Below are 16,704 nucleotides of genomic sequence, written 5' to 3' on the forward strand. Positions count from 1 at the left end.
TAGATTCGTTGAGATTTCTTTGTTTATTTGTTTGTTGTTGTTTGTGGGTGCATAAGATACCAAGCATTGCATAGTTTTACATGTTATATCATACATATCATACATATATTATCATATATCTATAGTTTCAATCACTTATTCATGCTCTGTCTGGCTGGCTAGCTTGGTGCTGTACGTTGATGGTGTAGTCCTTGTAGAGTACTGCATAGATAAGAGGCACTCACTACCTTACTCAATCAACCTGCGCAGTCACTCTACCATCCATATACACCAGACCAAATCAGACCAAACCAGACACTATGTTTCTTCAGATATACCAATTAACTATTATATCGATACTCATACTACAAGATATCCTTACTCAAACAAAGCCATACCCTCCATCCAATATATCCATAACCGAATAGTCCATACAAATGAAATATATATATATATATGTATATATATAGTCACCACCATCTATCTCTATCTACATCTACATCTGCCATACCCAACAACAAAAGAAAAACCAAACCCAACCAAGGATATATTTAAGTAGAAAGAAGAAGAAGAAGAAGAAGAAGAAGAAGAAGAAGGAGAAGAAAGATCACCACTCATCCTCCGATGCAGTAACCCACCAAGCCATCTTATCCCTCTTAAACGCCTCGAAATCCCACTCGGTCGACTCCAGCATCTCCGCGCCCGCACTCCACACGTACGTATCGGCGAGGACTTCCTCGCTCTCGTCGGCGAAGTCGGCGCCTGCTGCTGAGAGGACGGCGCGGAGATGGGTGTCTGTTTCTGATTCTGATTCTGTGTCTGGTTCTGGGTGTGCTGCCTTGCTGCCCGTCTTCACGCCTGTGGCTGTATGACTGGTGGCCCCGTCGCTGGAGAGAAAGGTGTTTTCGCTCGTCGGGAGAGATTCTTGCAGGATACGCACTGACACGCGCTCTTTGGCGTACTCTGTGCCTTCGTAGATGTCTAGCCGGTGGAGGTCTCCTTGGGTTAGGCCTGATACGACCGTGCCTAGGACGGAGACTGTTTTATCTAGTTCTCCGGTGGAAGATTTCGTGTCTTCCCCAGTGGAAGTAGAGGTAGAAGGGGTGATGGAAGAAACCCGCACAATACCCGGATAATCAGCCCCCCGCACCCGATGACGGCGATACCCGTGCAGCACGGCGGGCTTGAATGTGAGGAGGGCCTTTTGCCATGCTTCGGGGGTGGGCGAGCCGTGGATTACGCGGTGGAGGATTTGGGGGGCCATTAGGGTGCCTTTTCTACAAGTTAGTGGTGTGTAGGAGGTGGTTGTGGGGTTGGGTTTGATAGTTGGGTGAATTGGATAGGAGGGGGTTTGATAGGATATCTGGGGGGGGGAATGATGCTGATATAATTGTAGTTGCTTTGCTTTGTATGGAGTGATTGGAGATTGAGTCATGTATGTGATATGTTGGATGAAGTGGATGTAGAAGGCAATTGACATTGGATTGGATTGATATTGCGTGAGATCTTACCATAGAAGAATAGGACGTGGTCGCCCATACTGCAGATTATACCTGAAAGGTCTCTTGATGATAATGAGATTGTACTTTATCTCAATTCTAGGACTGAGGGGTCCAGTGGATATGAGTGCGGGGCGAGTTGGAGTAGGACTGGGTGGATGTATATCAATGATTAGGGCCTTGGAGAGCGCTCTAAATATCTTCAAAAATGAAAGTAAGAGGATGATCTTCAACAACCAGTATTATAACTCAATAAGTCAGTGAATAGGTGACTGTTTATCAAATAGTAAACATGAGGCTATTGATGCTCAGATAGAGCCACGATACTCTTATCGATAAGCACTCACCGCCCTCTCACCTCCCTCTCACCGCCTACGCCAAAGGACCATCTGGCTTCATCCACGCTTATCATCATTGCCCAGCATCACTTCAAGTTGTTCCTCGCAGGAGTTTTCCTGTCTGACTTGATATTTCATTCTACTGTCTACTGGAGAACCTGCATCATGCACTCCTCCCTCAACCGCCTCCAGGCCGTCTTCGGCTTCTTCACCACAGTAGCCCTGTTCGTCGCGGGCTTCGCGGCGCTTTCTGTTCTGCTGTATCCCGGGGATGATGCCACGGCGCAGGTTTCTCTGAAAGATGTGAAGGTGTATGTTTAGTATTTTCTCCGTGGGAGGTAAACCAATCTAACAGCAAGGTGAAAACAGCATCAAAGGCAGACCCCATTACTACTCCACCAAAAAGGAAGAATACGCGCAAATGCGATTCGACCTCGACGCGGGTATGTCCCCAAACAAAGAAAACAACATCAACAAGAAGAAGAAACAAAAGATACTGATGGATGAAAGACCTCTCCCCCTTCTTCAACTGGAACACCAAACAACTCTTCGTCTACGTCTACGCCTCCTACTCCTCCTCCGACGACCCCTCCTCCTCCGCCCTCAACTCCGAGTCCATCATCTGGGATACGATCATCGAGGCCCCGGCATCGCCTTACTCTCTCTCCGCTCTTAAAGAGCGCTTCCTCTCCTCCAAGTCTTCCAAGAAGTCGTCCAAGCGCAATGCCGCCTCTAAGAAGAAGGCTGGCGCGGCCCCCGCGGAGCCAGGTGTCCTCCGTCTGCGCGGCCAGAAGTCGAAGTATCAGCTTTCGGATATTACGGGCCGGCTGGCAGAGAGGAAGAATGTCACGCTGAATGTGGGGTGGAATGTGCAGCCTTGGGTGGGTGCCTTGTGGTGGAGTCCGCGCTCTGGGGCGGCGGTGCAGAGGACGCTGGGGGAGGCCGCGCAGAGTGAGCCGTTTGATTTTCCGCCGTTGAAGACGAGGAAGGTTGAGGGTGCTGGTGCTAAGTAGGGGGATGAGTTGTCATGGGTTTTTGAATAGCATTTATTTTTTTATGGAAGTGAATCGTGGACATCGTTGACCTTTTCTTGCTTCTATGGCTTGTATTACCCCGATGCAATTCATGATTCAGTCGCAACGCCTCAATTACATTAATCAACATAACCCGAATCAGCTTGACTAAACTCAACTCGACTCCTGAACATATACCATATACGACACCACACTCATCATCACATCCACACCCCGCAACATCCCCACAGAAATCACAAAATCAGCTAATACCGCGGAACCGTCCCATAGTTCACATCCTGGTTCGGACCATTCTTGATGCGATCGGAGTACACGCCCGGCGCAGGCTGATACGTGCCGTACATTGGGGTTCTGCGGTTCTGGTAGTATACGTATTCGAGATAGAATGCGTGGATGTGGCCTGGGAAGTAGCTGGTTTTGTTAGATTATGTTGTGATTGTAATTGATGGGGAGAAAGGAGGGGTGGGTGAGTGAGTGTCGGGTGTAGGTAGAGTAGGCGGTTGCTGGAGCTAGTGAGACGATGGATGGACATACCCAAGACAAGTGAGTAAAATGTTGATGAGAAGGTCGGCGCTGCAGCCGGATATGAGGAAGACTCCGAGGGGAGGGACTGCGTTGTTGTTAGAGATGTCTTTTTATGCTGTGTGGTAGTGTGCTTGGTCGTGGCATGGTGTGTATCCGTGCTACTAGGATGTAGGTATACGTACTGAATATGGTGATGAGAATCACGCAGAGCATGGAGCCTGTTCCTGCCATGTTGAGTCCGATTGCTGTCTGTTAGAGATCTAAGAGTGTAATAGTTGAGCTTAAGCGTAGGTATGAGCGTCTAGGGCACGAAGAATATTGTAGATAGGAAGATGAGATTGCTAGATTTCACCCTCTGAGAAAAGTGTTCAATTTCAACTGACGTAGCGGGTCCACACGCCACACTCGACAACCACATTGACAACGCTGAAGAAGTACATGTGCGACATGCACGGGTAGTAATAATTTGTACTCCGTAGAGTGTACTGCAATTGTCCAATGTCTCCCGTGGTTGAGATCGCTGACGTCATCCCGAAGAAGCCGTGCGGGAGCTCTCGAGCTCGAACGTGCGAAGCCAGTCAATTCTTCCCTTGCCGGTTCCGGCTAGTAGATCATGGCGCACATGAAATCTGGGGTACGAACCGTGGGACTTTGATAAAGGTGGGGTGCGTAGTGTGATGATGGCATATATGACACGGCTTTAGTAATATTGTGAGAATGATGATAGTCGAGGTATGGCTCGAACGACTGTTGGACCGACTAGTGTCGCCTGGACACGACCCACGTCCAAGGGAATGTGACAGACTATAAACCTGGAGGTGATCACACGGCATCCATTGATGCTCTCGTCGTGATCTGCTCGTTCTTATTGCCCAGCTTCGAGATCTGGAGAAAGGCATCCACCCCGTACCCCTCCAGGCTGTGCAGTTCCAGACTGCCCGCCCAGTATTCCGCATAGACCCGGCTCATCGGGAGCCCCATCCCGAGTCGGAGATTCGGAGGGCGCGAGGTCAGTGAGTCGAGCGATCCTTCACGGAAAGTTTCCTTATCCTCGCGCTTTCTCTCTTTGGACACGGCCAACTCTTGCATGGTTGCAGCCATCGCGGGGACCTGCTCGAGATTCTGAAGTCGAGCTTTACTATGAGGTCCTTTGTTGAACGACCATAGATACGGGAGTATCTCGCGCGGGATCCCGCCTCCCTGGTCGGATATCCGCAGGATAATATGCTGCGGCGCCTCGCAGACAAGGACTTCGATCGGGGGCGGCCGCTCGGGCAAGTTACGGTACTTCTCGCTGACCGCCTGGATCGAATTACGCAGTAATTCACCAACGATATACTCCAGGTGGCTCAGCATGTAGGGAAAAGTCGCGTCCGAATGGCCCTGGACGGTGATCTCGGGAATATTATCGGATCCCGCGCTACCCCGCATCATGTCTTGCGTGAGTTTCCCACAGCGTTCGATCACCTCCTTGGCATTGCATTTCAGGAATACCTCTCCGATGTACTCCGAGTTCGCATCGGCATTATCGAAAGGCCCCGCGAAGTGCCACGGGGAGTTGAAAGTTTCTGTCAAAGCCAGATGCTGCTCCGCAATAACGCGACGGGAGATCCTCTGAGGTGGGTGTCAGCGGCGTACATGGCAGCCTCCAATCTGCAATCTGCAAACTTACCGCCCGAAGCAAGGTGTTCATGAATTGGTCAACCATTTCCCGTGGCAACAAATCCCGGCATTCCAAAACACCCATTGCTAATTGAGGAATCACCACCAGATGGTCCTTCAAAGTCTTTCGGAGAATGTCACAAAAGCGATCATTATCGTCCAAAGTCTTGATCTCGGGAATTGTTCGAAATCTCTCAAACGCCTGGTAATACAGTTCATAGACGAGCGACAGATGGGGATTGGACACTACGACGTAGGGAAGCTTTTGAATATCTCGGAGGCGGTGCGCCAGTCTGCTCGGGAGCTCCGTTCGTACATAATTCGCAGAGCTGATCAGGCGCGCTTCCGTCAACGTCCGCCCGAAGAAAGTCAATTGCCGTAAACTGATGGGTCGCATCTCGCGTTCCACCCATCTATGGAAAACACATTCAATTAGCAGATGCTTTCACTGGGTTGGGCCTGGGGCCATACTCGTCTAAAATAGAAGCCGGGCGCCATGGCGGCACACTCTGTGCAGCATGGCTGGAATATGAACGTCGGCCAGCGACGCAGCATCTGTGTCGGAGCGTCCACAGAGGGCGCATCGTGCCAATCCGCAACATCTTGGGGTGGTGACTTGCTAGGGCTCGGTCAAACAGGTCTCGTGGAGTCAGACTCTCGAAACGTCTTATGCATGATCTATATGCAACCGTCATCGAGGCCGTAAGGGACAGAGTCTTGTATTTGACATGTCATTTGTCCAGAGGATGGGGGAGGGGAGAGAAGGAGGAGAAGAAGAAGAGGAGAGAGATGGTAGTATGACTGACAAGCTGCAGCTTCATATGGACTGACCGTGAAATACCCAATACGGCAGGCGGTGAGAAGAAAAGAAACCGGGGCTGACATGTGACTTGCCGACTCTTCTCAAGTAGACAGAAGGATCAGATGGAGGTTTTATAAATGATAGTCTGTTGATTGATTGAGTTATATTTATCTATACTAATATAGTTAGTGGTATTGAATTACTTAAGAAGTGTGGTTGGTTTAAGAGGAGATACTCATTGTATCCTCAATGTCTTCATCGGACTGTCAGACATCAGAAAGAGTCCCTCGAGAAAATTAGTGTCGCTAGAGGATTCTTTGAGATATTTGAAAAAGGAAGCTTTGCTTTGTATTAAAATTCTTTGTCGAAGCATATATATATATTCACTGTTATGACGCTCGAGAATGGAGGTTGATCCAATAGCTTCAATATACTAGTACCGCTAGTACCCCGAACGATTTGTCTGGCTTGGCGTATATTCTGTATTTTACGCTGCCTGTATATAGATATATCAAGATAGAAATGAATCTATATGTATATATATATCGAAATCTTAAAGCATGAGTCCATGGTGGTTGAAGTCGTAAATGATGTAGAAAGACGCTGACTTAATATGATTGGATTTGCTGGGAACTCCGCCACTAGCTTCAGTTTCCTCACTCTAACCTGGACTGACTCCTTCCATCCCGCTGGACCAGACCTTTTTGTCTTGACCTACTGCCTGGTGGTTACCTCGTCATTACTTCCCCATCTTCAGTTCATTCTCTACGACTGATCATCTTCGCTTTTCTTTTCGGATTTGGTTCCCCCTCTTTCCTTTTTCTCTCGCCGTTTCCACCCTCAATCTCCGCCCGACTGCTTAAAACAGGTTGCCTCTGACCGTTCGAGTGCGTGGAGGCACTTCTTTATCCTAGATGGACAGCGTGAGTCTTTCCCTCGTCCTTTGATCTTCGCAGTGACGGCACCAAAGTCGATGATTCCTCGCTCCCTCCAAAATTCTGCGACAATAGTGGCCGTCAACGTACTAAGACGATTCTTCTGGTATAGGTCGCGGATAATGAGATGCTCGTCGATGATTATGAGCAGTATCAAAATGACAAAACCGACGATGTCGTGGTCTCTCAGTCCGGTTCGGACGAACCGGAGTCGGAGCCTCTTGCAGATGATCGTGAGAACCTCTCCCCCGCAGCCCTGGTGTTCGATGCCACAAGCCCCGCACGTCCTCCAGACCCGTCCAACTGGGATCACGGCCTCCCCGCGGAGGTGTCCGGTCTCTCCTTTAGCCATTGCTAGCACCGGAATATTCGACTGGTTCACGTCCGAAGCATGTCTAACGGAAAATTTCTGATACAGATGCGGCAATGATGGCTCGAGTGCTCCCCCAAGACCCGGACCTGGAAACCGAAGATGAGGCGTGGCATACATGGCATATTGAGGACTGGAAGAAGTTGAAGAAGAAGGAGCATGGGCCGGTGTTCCAATGCGCAGGATTCCCTTGGTAGGATTTTTTTCTTTTCTTGATTCGGGACCTGGTGTCTCGGACGGTCCCCGCCCGCGTGTATCGTGGTCCAGTGCTTACAAAAATCACAGGCGAATCCTTTTCTTCCCGTATGGAAACCACGCCGATTATGCATCATTCTATCTCGAGCACGCCTGGGAAGAAGAGCCCCCAGAGAATTGGTATGCATGCGTACAATTCGCCTTGGTGCTGTCGAATGTAAATGATCCATCTATATATGTGTCGCACTGTATGCTGCTACTACTACTACTGCCCCTTGAGGTGGGAGACCAGTTCCGCTGATGAGGAATCATAGACGCGACACATCGGTTCAACGCAGACGAGGGTGACTGGGGCTTTACCCGGTTCTACGAGCTGCGCAGACTCTTCACCATGCCCTGGGAGGGCCGCGGTGTGCCTCTGATCCAGAACGAAGAAGCCAACGTCACAGCCTACGTTCGCGTTGTCAAGGACCCGACAGGAGTTCTGTGGCACAGCTTCCAAAAGTACGCAACTCCGGGCTGCTTTCGTTCGACGAGATGCTAATTACCCCCCAGCTACGACTCGAAACGGGAGACTGGGATGGTTGGCCTGAAGAATCAAGGCGCAACCTGCTATCTCAACTCCTTATTGCAGTCCTTGTACTTTACCAACGCTTTCCGAAAGGTATATCTCTGATTGTCGGGCCCTATGTCAACCCGGCCTACATACTGATGTGTTATAGGCTGTTTATCAAATCCCCACCGAGAGCGAAGCGTCCAAGGACAACAGCGCTTGGACTCTCCAAAGACTCTTCTATAACCTGCAAACCAGCGAGAACTCTGTCTCGACCACCGAGCTCACTGCATCGTTTGGCTGGGAGTCTCGGCAAATCTTCGAACAGCAGGATGTCCAAGAATTGTCGCGGAAGCTCATGGAGAGACTGGAAGAGAAAATGAAGGGCACGCCGGCCGAAAAAGCGCTCCCCGAACTGTTTGTTGGAAAAACAAAGACGTACATCTCCTGCATCAACGTCGACTATGAGTCGTCCCGGGTGGAAGATTTCTGGGATATTCAGCTGAATGTGCGAGGCAACAAGACCCTGGACGACAGCTTCAAAGACTACATCCAGGTGGAAACCCTCGAGGGGGAGAACAAGTACGATGCCGGTTCGCCGTATGGGTTGCAGGACGCCAAGAAGGGCGTCATCTTCGAGAGCTTCCCCCCCATTCTGCACCTTCATTTGAAACGATTTGAGTACGATATCCACCGAGACGCAATGATGAAAATCAACGACCGACACGCCTTCCCCATGGAGTTCGATGCCACGCCTTACCTTTCCAACGACGCCGACAAGTCGGAACCGTGGATCTACGAATTGCATGGCGTGTTGGTGCACAGTGGTGATTTGAATGCTGGTCATTATTATGCCTTTTTGAAGCCTACCAAGGATGGGCACTGGTATCGTTTTGATGACGACAGAGTGACCCGAGCCACCGACAGGGAGGTTCTGGAAGAGAACTACGGCGGCGAATATGAACTCGCCAACGGTGCCACCGGGGTCAGACAGCCGTACACCCGGGGTTTGTCCACCAAGCGTTCCATGAACGCATACATGCTTGTTTATGTCCGGAAGACGAAACTGGATGAGGTGCTCTTACCCATAACGAAGGATGAGATTCCGTCTCACATTGGTATGTCCTCGTGCCATTTCCCTCACTCCGTCCGTGGCCTCTTATGCTAACCGAAACGCAGAGACGAAACTCATTGAAGACCGTGCTGAACTAGCCCGGAGGAAGAAAGAGAGGGAGGAGGCTCATTTGTACATGAGCGTCGGTGTTTTGACCGAAACGTCCTTCCAATCGCATCATGGGTTCGATCTCACAAGCATGGACCTGCCGGCGGATGATCCCGCCGTGCCAAAGCACCACCGCATTCTTCGATCGACCAAGGTCGGCGAGTTTGCAACTTTGATGGCGGAAGAAAATGGCCTAGATGTCAATCGGATTCGATTCTGGGTAATGGTGAACCGCCAGAACAAGACCACTCGCCCGGATCAGGTCATCAGAGACCCGGAAATGACCCTCGAGGAGGCTTATAGCAGATTCGGTACCAAAGGAAATGCCTTCAGGCTTTGGATGGAAGTTGGCGAGCCCGGTCAAGATGGCACCGTCTCATGGCCGGATAACAATTCCGTCCTTGTTTTCCTGAAGAACTTCGACGTCCCAAGCCAGACGCTGTCCGGCGTGGGTGCCGTATACGTCCGCAAGTCCCAGAAAGTGGCTGATCTTGCGCCAACGATACTTGAGAAGATGGGATGGCCTGCTGGCACGGAGTTTCTACTGTTCGAGGAGATCAAACATACTATGATCGAGCCTATGAAGTCCAAGCAGACCTTCCAGCAGTCCGAAATCCAAGACGGTGATATCATCACGTTCCAGAGGACGATTGCCGAAGCGGATGTGCCTTCCACTGCAATTTTTCCGGACGCCAAACAATACTATGACCACCTCTTGAACCAAATGCCTGTCACCTTTGCGCCGATTAGAGATACTGAGGCCGAGGAGTTCACCTTGACACTGAGCAGGAGGATGACCTACGACCAATTCTCCAAGAAGGTCGGGGAACGTCTGAACGTGGATCCTACCCATCTGCGGTTCGCTCCTGTTCTTGCGAGCACGGGCAAGCCCAAGGCTTTCATTAAACGGAATCCCAACCAGAACAGCCAGACGTTAGGCCAGATCCTCTCGGGCCAGATGTCGGGGTATGGGTACAACCTGCATCGGTCTGATGCGTTATACTATGAAGTGCTAGAGATGAGCCTGAGCGACTACGAGTCCAAGATCTGCCTGAAAGTGACGTGGCTTCCGGAAGGTATCACAAAGGAGGTAAGTTATTCTTTTCATGTTGTCCAGAAGACATGTTGCTTACTTTGATATTAGCAAGTTGTCGAGGTCTTAGTTCCCCGAGACGGCACCGTCGCCGACATCCTTTCTGGATTGCAGAAGAAGGCAAACCTCGATGATGAGACGATCCGGAACACGCGGATCTACGAAGCTCACGGTGGCAAGATCTATAAGGAGTACGAGGCCGAGTCTAAGGTCGCCGGAATCAACGAATTCGTCACGCTATACGCCACGCGGGTTCCCGAGGAAGAGGTCGAGATTGCGGAGGGGGAGCGGCTGATCAATGCGTACAACTTCGACCGGGAACCAAGCAGACCGCATGGGGTACCGTTCAAGTTTGTGGTCAAGTCGGTAAGTCAATCTCGCCCTTTGTGCGAAGTCTCCTGCTAACGTCTGTCAGGGTGAGGTGTTTAGCAAAACCAAAGAACGCCTGTCGAAGCGGACTGGGATCAAGGGCAAGCAGTTTGAGAAGATCAAGTTCGCTGTTGTCCCCCGGACTCTGTACTCCAACCCGCGTTATCTCGAAGATGGTACGCTAACTTTCTCCCCTGTGCTTGCCCGACATGGCAGACATGCTGACTTGACTAGATGATATACTTTCTGACATTGTCGGCGATTCGGACGACCTCCTTGGTCTTGACCATGTAAATAAAAGCCGGAGCTTCTGGAACCGGAGCGAGTCCTTCTTCATTCGATAGAGGCAGAATGTACCATGTTTGCAGCTTTCCCGGCCAGTCCGTTGTTCTGCGAAGGGCAGAGAACATACCGTCCGCCTATTTTCCAATCTCGTTTGCGGAGAGGAGACCTTATGCTTGAACGAATTCTGGACCTGCTGCCGCGTTGTCTCATGACCTTCTCCTTTTCTCCTTTTCTTTTTTATTTCTTCTTCTTCTCCCCCCCTTTTTTCTTTTTTCTTTGTCTTTCATTTTGTTCCTTGATTTCTTTCTTCCTTTTTTGCCTTTCCTTTCGTCTCTGTAGATGGGGCAGGTCTCACGCTGTTATGTTGGTTTGCGCAAAGATGCGCCTTATGGTCATTCCCCGTTATCTCATATTTTCCCTGCTACTTCTCCTGATATGACCCATGACATTTATATATAAAATAGTTATCAGCAAGATAAGATGAGTAACGCGGAAAAAGATTTAAACCACAAATTCAATACGATCTGTTGTGTAATATGTCTCCCAAGTAATCCACCGGAGGAAGTAAGACCCTTTTTCCGGACAAGGTAGTTTATTTTTGGTGGTGGTGCAAACAGGACAAACACCGCCCAAGAACACAAGCTGGCCAGAACTTCACCTCCATCTCCAAAGGTCGCGTAGATCCAACCGTCACCGTCACCCCTGGAGAGTTACCCCAGATCGAGCTACCGGCTCTTCCATATATTCTCCAGCCACGATGCATTTCGCAACCCTGGTCATCGGCCTCCTGGCCTCCTTGGTGTCGACTGTGACGGCCACCGCTCTGACTTACCGACTCGAGGCTAACGAGAAGGCCTGCTTCTACAACCACATCGAGGAGGCTAACACGAAGGTGGCTTTCTATTTTGCTGTAAGGATTGAGATATTATTTGTTTCTACGTCTTGGTTTGGATTCTGACGGTGCTTTTTCTTGTGACAGGTTCAATCTGGCGGCTCTTTCGATGTTGATTACGCCGTGTCCGGTCCCGGCGACAAGATGATTCTGGAGGGAACAAAGGAGCGACAGGGTGATTTTGTCTTCTCGGCTCAGAGTGTCGGAGAGTACAAGTTCTGCTTTAATAATGAAATGTCGACCTTTGCTGAGAAGCTGGTGGACTTTGAGATTGCGGTAAGGGACAACCATAATAAATCACCCAGGATAGAAGGGGGAAGGAAGGGTACAAGCAGGAAGCAGTGAACTGACCACCGGTTTTTTTTTCTTTGCAACAGGTTGAGAACGAAGAGCGCGCGCAGCTTCCCTCGCGCCAGGGCGCCAGCCCCGAGCAGGCGTCAGCGCTCGAGGAGTCCATCTTCAAGCTGTCAGCGCAGCTGTCGACCATCTCGCGAAACCAGAAGTACTTCCGTACGCGCGAGAACCGGAACTTCAGCACGGTGCGGAGCACGGAGCGGAGAATCTGGAACTTTAGCGTTATCGAGAGCTTGATGATGGTGTCTATGGCGGGGTTGCAGGTCTTTGTTGTCCGGTTCTTCTTCCAGGGTGCTCGCAAAGGTAGGTCTAACCCTTGTCCACCAAACGTCATTTGGCACATAACTAACTTTCGCTTCTTACTTGTGTAGGCTACGTTTGATGAGTATGCATGATTATCATTATTAGTATTATTATCATTATCATTATCCCATGTCCCGCTTGTTCTTCTGAATTGTGGCGTCTTGCAAGCATTGTATCTACCTACCTACTTACTACACCATCTCATATAAGAAAGATTATTAGAGAATTATCTGTCCTTGTGACGAGCTTGTTGAATCGAAGCAACTTACCAAATTAGGTGATACGGACGCTGATGCGTTGAGCTCCTCATTGGCTCTCGACTCTAGATCGCCCTGCTGTTTCCTTGCTTGCTACAGCTATGACGCAGGCCCTTTTCTCCGTTTTGTTTCGTTTCGCTTCGTCTCGCTTCGCTGTCATCTGCTCTTACTCTTACGGTCGAGTCCCGAGCTTAGCTTAGGGCTATGTCCAGCAGCAATCAAGACGCGTAAGTAGGGCTGGATCCCAATGGGGAATGCTCGACGAGTATCGCACCGTCATGGAATGGGAAGGCCTGCGAGCACAATGACGAAATGCAAGCCCATTTGTACAGATGGTCTCGGTCCGCGCGCCCCGTTTCTCACGTCCTTGACGTCGTGCTTGGAGACATCGAGAGGCTAGGTTAGGTCATTCGAGGCGAGGGGTGGTGGGCGGTGGGTGGTGGTAGGTCATGATGGTATATCGAGCAACGATCATCAGCCAGCATGGGTCTTTTCTTTTCGGCCGGGGGTAGGAGGCTACGGGGGTATGCTGTAAGATCGGAAGGGTCGTTTTATCTTGATTTTGATTTTATTTAAATGTTTTTTTTTATTTTTTTTTATATATATATTTTTTTATAATTGTTTGGGAGAGGGGGGTTGTTTTCTAATCTTGGTCTATTTCTCATTCGTTATTGTTTTATTTGTCTTTTTGTCTCTCATCTTCACTCATATGTAACTAATCTGTGCCAATCTCCTATCTAGGTACTCGGTGGAGCAAATTGATATCATCCAGCGTCCGACAAGCGCGAGGCTAGGAGAAAGTCTAACCCATCTGCTAGACAGGGATCAACATGACAGCCTCACAAGGCCCATTCCACAGATGATGACGTCTGTTTGCATGAGCATTGGATAAGTGACTGACTGGGGGTTGTCTTTGAGAACGAAATGACCCCAGGGGACGAATGGATAAATGGATGAATGGGTGGGTGGATGGGACGTCCCTAGCAACGACACTAGCATCATGCCAACCCGACCCTTCTCGAATATCTCCCTACGAGGTATGATCTCATATCCGCTAGGGAGGTCAACGTGGCCCCCCTTCCGTCGGCAAAACAGAGCCAGTTAGTGGGCTTGACGGTGATGTAATGCTAGTTGGCGACACAGTGGGCATAGTTGTCGGGTGTCGGTTCAGGTTGTGCTACATTGGATTGACGCCCTTGATGTTTGCTTGCTTGGTTTGTCTTGAGGTACAGCTATCTCCACCTTTGTGGCTTTATTTGTTGCTTTTATTGTGTAAATCGGTCTGTTTCTCAACCTTGAGCGTTGACTCCGTAGGAATGTTCTGGAGAGAGATATGTGGCTATCTTGGCAGCGTCAGTAGATCGCTACTAGCTTACCATTGCTACCTTCCCTTGCTTATGATGTTGGTCTGTTTCTCCGCACCACTTGTAGTCCAATTCTCCGCTGCTACGATGAGCTCATGACGGAGGAAGAGCTGAAGAGAGATACCTTACCCTAGTGTTAGTCTTAGTGCTACGTGAGACATCCAATCCTGGGAGCTTTGTTTCCACTACTCCTGCTAAGCAATCCTCTACATTGATTCTGCGAGGGACCCAAACTGCTCTGGTAGACCACGTCAGACTGAGGGGAAAGTAGAGCGGATCTACTTCGTAGAATGCGCAAGAATGACACTCCCCTGTCGGTGGTACTGGAAGCTTCACCTCTCTGGTGGTCTTCGCTCGGAAATACGCAAAGAAACGGCCGAAAGACGCAGGGCTGCTTGCGTAGGATCCATCCTAACAGTTCACCGGGTCCACCAACAAAGGTTTGATTGTGGAGGGGTATTTGCCTCATGGATAGTGTCGTACATAGCACATAATTCCTTGCCCCTGTGATGAAGTAAAGTTCTAGCCACCCGGTCCCAATACCTGGGGTTCAAGGAACCAAACAGGATTTCTCTCGGTCTGTGCTTCGGCCGAAGAAGAGGGACCCGTACCATTGTTAGGTTCATTTTTTTCCCTCTAGCAATGACCCACCTGGTGGCGACTTGATCCGCACCCGCCCCTCTTCCCACCCCGATGAATGGGCGTTATCGTGGCCTGGCTGTTCCGTCCGTGGGACGCTGGCCCTCATGCCCATGGTTAGGGCTGTCCCGTCGGCGTGGATTACTGAGGGGGGAGAAAAGGGGAGACTGGTTGTTTTTAAGGTTAGAAACAAGGCATTATATTGCATGTTGGGTGGAAGATGGGGTGTGCGACGGAGGAGGTAGAAGGCTAAGACAGGAAGCTAAAGCCATCTGGTGGGACTTTGTGGGAAGTTTTCCGTACAATGGGAGACGATGGAATATAATTCCGAGGGTTGATCTTACTGGCTGAACTCAGCTATCTTAATCACATAAGACCATGACAAATGCTATGGAGTCGGAAAAGATTCGCGATAGGGCAGGATGGATGAGAGATTGTTTTAGGGCTTTTGATATTGATCTGGAATACCAAGGCGGGACATACCTAAGGCACCTAGGCACACACACCGAATCTTCGAAACTCTCCAATTCGACTGATCTCAATTCTTGTCTTTGCATCTTGATTCAATGCATTCACCTCGAGTATTCTGTATGGAACTACAGCAACAATGAACATACCAATATGTTTAGGTGTCTCCCCTGACACTATCGTCTCCAAGTGTTTCCCCGGTTGAGGTCTCCACTCATCTCGCTTTCCACTCAGAGAGTGTGCCAACTTCCATCTGTACCTTTCCAATGGGTTTGACGCATGTCCCCAGCTTTTATGCCTTCCGCGTCGTTTGAATGATCGATTTGGTCCCCACCCTCCCTCATCCTGTGCATGTGGAGTCGCGGGTTTGGGGCGCGTTCATTGGCGCCGGAAAATCCAGAGGGAGGTCTCCCCCGTAACCATCCAACTAATTCTGTTAGTTCATCTCTTAGTTAGGCATTGTCCGTGACACATCGCGCCTCGAGCTACGGTCTGCGCTGCACATGGTGGTTCGTCAGACCGGGATTGTTGCGTCTCTCCGCTGCAGGTCTGCTCCATGCGGGCGTCCATCTTCATCTAGTTGAGACTAGACACAAGCTAAGACTGCACAGACTGTACGCTGTATGAGGTACTTTAGCGACAGCCCCCGGAGGCTATACCTGTTCTTCCGCCTATATGCGTCGAACTACGATAGTAAGATGACCGCCATTATACCGTCACACCGATGATCTGCAGGGACGACGTATTATGCGGCTGGCGATACGGGGAGAAAATGAAAAATGAAAAACGAAAAATAAAATATCTGGTCCCTCCTCTGCTCTTTGGGTCCAGCGTGGCATCCCATCCCGTGACCTCATCTCTCACCATGGATGGTGGATCTGTGGACCATCCTGGGGGAACGCCGGCCCATGAGCTTGTAGAGCGCCATGACACCGATCACTATCTTCTGCCCCCAGCGAGGAGAGGTCAATTCATTCGTCCACCAGACAATCTAAGACGATTCGAGTAAGGGATCAAGAAATAGATCCTTTGAACGTGAAAAAAATAAAATGGGGACTAAGAAGAGGAGGGGGGCTTGTCGGCCAGGCCCATCGCTACCCCCGTTTCGCCGCTGCTGGATCCCCATGATGTCATGGTCGCAAATTAACGCCGACGTTGTTGGCTCCGATGGACCTCTCCCCTCCCTTCGCGGTGCCCACTTGTCCCCACAAGGGCCCCCAATTCGATCATTATGGGTATCCGCTGATTGTTGATAATCATGATCCGCCTGTGGCTGGCATCCGCTCGGTAATTTCATCTCGGACACGATACCCTTTATATTGGGACCTCGCTGTTTTCGGACTATCTCCTTTTCATTCTCATTCTTCTTTTACTGATTTTATCGATAACTGCATTTTCCCTTACCATTGTTCACGTTTCTGCTCTGTTTGGACATACTAGACCAACCCTAGTCCATCTATCTACAATTCTTCATCCTCTACACGTCCCGCCTAGATCTTGAGAAACTTTCCCCTTTCCCTGTCTATATTCGGGTTTAAATACGGTGAGCGAGCATAAAAACACTGG

General features: G+C 49.9%; 6 protein-coding genes across 6 annotated transcripts; 3 read left to right on the top strand and 3 right to left on the bottom strand.

Annotated features, from left to right (window-relative positions):
* Positions 1–586: 586 nt before the first annotated feature.
* P168DRAFT_238024 (gamma-glutamylcyclotransferase family protein) lies at positions 587–1,518 on the bottom strand (the record flags this gene model as incomplete). The annotated part of the gene is made up of 3 exons (XM_024833589.1): positions 587–780; positions 853–1,251; positions 1,491–1,518. 3 exons carry the CDS (start codon positions 1,516–1,518, stop codon positions 587–589), a joined length of 621 nt encoding a protein of 206 aa, XP_024692455.1.
* A 381-nt stretch (positions 1,519–1,899) lies between these two features.
* P168DRAFT_305174 (signal peptidase complex subunit SPC3) lies at positions 1,900–3,184 on the top strand. Its single transcript, XM_024838905.1, has 3 exons — positions 1,900–2,127; positions 2,186–2,259; positions 2,327–3,184. Exons 1-3 carry the CDS (start codon positions 1,982–1,984, stop codon positions 2,827–2,829), a joined length of 723 nt encoding a protein of 240 aa, XP_024692456.1. The 5' UTR covers positions 1,900–1,981; the 3' UTR covers positions 2,830–3,184.
* P168DRAFT_319322 (YqaE/Pmp3 family membrane protein) lies at positions 3,096–3,606 on the bottom strand (the record flags this gene model as incomplete). Its single annotated transcript, XM_024840264.1, has 3 exons — positions 3,096–3,261; positions 3,385–3,460; positions 3,558–3,606. The coding sequence occupies 3 exons, from the start codon at positions 3,604–3,606 to the stop codon at positions 3,096–3,098; spliced, it is 291 nt and encodes a 96-aa protein (XP_024692457.1).
* A 591-nt stretch (positions 3,607–4,197) lies between these two features.
* Positions 4,198–5,621, bottom strand: P168DRAFT_237893 (protein kinase PKP2; the record flags this gene model as incomplete). The annotated part of the gene is made up of 3 exons (XM_024833581.1): positions 4,198–4,989; positions 5,048–5,450; positions 5,509–5,621. The coding sequence occupies 3 exons, from the start codon at positions 5,619–5,621 to the stop codon at positions 4,198–4,200; spliced, it is 1,308 nt and encodes a 435-aa protein (XP_024692458.1).
* Positions 5,622–6,526: 905 nt separating this feature from the next.
* On the top strand, positions 6,527–11,368 carry P168DRAFT_290976 (ubiquitin-specific protease UBP15). Its single transcript, XM_024837326.1, has 11 exons — positions 6,527–6,762; positions 6,887–7,007; positions 7,193–7,337; positions 7,430–7,587; positions 7,654–7,843; positions 7,895–8,003; positions 8,062–9,010; positions 9,072–10,204; positions 10,259–10,573; positions 10,623–10,752; positions 10,811–11,368. The coding sequence occupies exons 1-11, from the start codon at positions 6,754–6,756 to the stop codon at positions 10,918–10,920; spliced, it is 3,369 nt and encodes a 1,122-aa protein (XP_024692459.1). The 5' UTR covers positions 6,527–6,753; the 3' UTR covers positions 10,921–11,368.
* A 141-nt stretch (positions 11,369–11,509) lies between these two features.
* P168DRAFT_290977 (emp24/gp25L/p24 family protein) lies at positions 11,510–12,629 on the top strand. Its single transcript, XM_024837327.1, has 4 exons — positions 11,510–11,771; positions 11,841–12,029; positions 12,131–12,410; positions 12,479–12,629. Exons 1-4 carry the CDS (start codon positions 11,619–11,621, stop codon positions 12,487–12,489), a joined length of 633 nt encoding a protein of 210 aa, XP_024692460.1. The 5' UTR covers positions 11,510–11,618; the 3' UTR covers positions 12,490–12,629.
* Positions 12,630–16,704: the final 4,075 nt, after the last annotated feature.

This window comes from Aspergillus campestris (assembly GCF_002847485.1).
Source record: "Aspergillus campestris IBT 28561 chromosome Unknown P168scaffold_7, whole genome shotgun sequence".
Taxonomy (NCBI): Eukaryota; Fungi; Ascomycota; class Eurotiomycetes; order Eurotiales; family Aspergillaceae; genus Aspergillus; species Aspergillus campestris.